General features: G+C 25.3%; 1 protein-coding gene across 2 annotated transcripts in view; it reads left to right on the top strand.

Annotated features, from left to right (window-relative positions):
• Positions 151–1,279, top strand: part of LOC107614487 (putative anthocyanidin reductase) — a 5,301-nt gene continuing 4,172 nt past the window's right edge. For both annotated transcript variants that reach the window (XM_016316685.2, XM_016316684.2), the window contains exon 1: positions 151–419. In XM_016316685.2, coding sequence (XP_016172171.1) covers positions 269–419 — 151 coding nt within the window. In that variant the 5' untranslated portion in view covers positions 151–268. The remainder of the gene's footprint in view (positions 420–1,279) is intronic.

The raw sequence follows: 1,279 nt of genomic DNA, 5'->3' as shown, positions 1-1,279 counted from the left end.
TTGTCACATTTTTAAATATTTGAGGACTTATTTAACGTTAACATTTTTGGAAATTATTTTTATCAATATTGTGAAATTTCGGATACCATTTTAATAGTTTACTCTGATATAATATTATTATTGCAGTTTACCAAAAAGAATAAGAATCCATGGCATTGCATATAAAAATGAAAAAAGTTTGGCCAATACTGATAGGTCCTTTCATAGAGAGGGTTAAAGGGGTATCAACTTTCAATATTGGTATCCATAGTTGGAGTGAGTGGTAATAATGGAGGAAGCACTTAATAAGATGGTGATGAAAGTTGATCCTTCTTCAACAACATACTGTGTTACTGGAGCCACTGGGTACATTGGTTCATACCTTGTAGAGATTCTTCTTCAAAGAGGCTACAAAGTTCATGCCACTCTCAGAGATCCTGGTTAGTCATTTCTTAACTTTAATTTTTTTACTTGGAAAAAAAGTAACTTGAATGAAGACCTTAGAGTAATTAGGAAAGTGAAAAATTAGTTTTGTGATGATGTTTAATATATATTAATTTGTGGCAAGCTGGTTCTTCCTTGAAGTCCTTGAGAGATTATTTGATTTGATGTGTTATATATAATAACTTGATTTCAGTAGGAAATTTCTTGATATTTTTTTGTAGATTAATAATAAAAATAGACTTAAATAAAATTTTGGATAAAATATTATTTTAATCTCTAATATTTGAATTAAATTTTAATTTTGTCTATAATATTAAAAGTGTATGTCTTATTTTAATTCTAGGCATCTTATTTCATCTTATATTAAATTTTCTCTTTCAAAAGTACAATTTTTTTCCATTATCATTTTCTTGTAGATAAACAACAGTAATCGTAATTGTAACAATTGTAGTGACGATTGTAGCAATTGAGAACAAAGCGAGAGAAGAATAAGAGAAAGAAAAAAGTAATAATAAAAAAATTATTTTGTTTGAAAGAAAAATTAATATTGACAAAAATATGATTTTTTCTAAACGTTAACGATGAAATTACAATCTAACTTAAACATTAAGAATTAAAATAATATTTCATTCTAAATTTTTTTTTATCCCATTAAAATTATTTTTTGGTTTTATTCTAAATAAAATTTAAAAAGTCTATATTTTGGTTCTATTTGTTAGTTTGTCCCTAAGTAATGATGATGAAGATAAGATCAGAACATTTTATCACGTTAATATTTAACTGGTCATATCAAAATTTAACGTAGAAAGCTAATGACAAATTGACAATGACTAAAATAGAGACATTTCAAACTTTA

Source organism: Arachis ipaensis, chromosome B08 (genome assembly GCF_000816755.2).
Source record: "Arachis ipaensis cultivar K30076 chromosome B08, Araip1.1, whole genome shotgun sequence".
Lineage (NCBI taxonomy): Eukaryota > Viridiplantae > Streptophyta > Magnoliopsida > Fabales > Fabaceae > Arachis > Arachis ipaensis.
The sequence above is the reverse complement of the archived record's forward strand: the minus strand, read 5'-3'. Positions and strand labels throughout refer to the sequence as shown.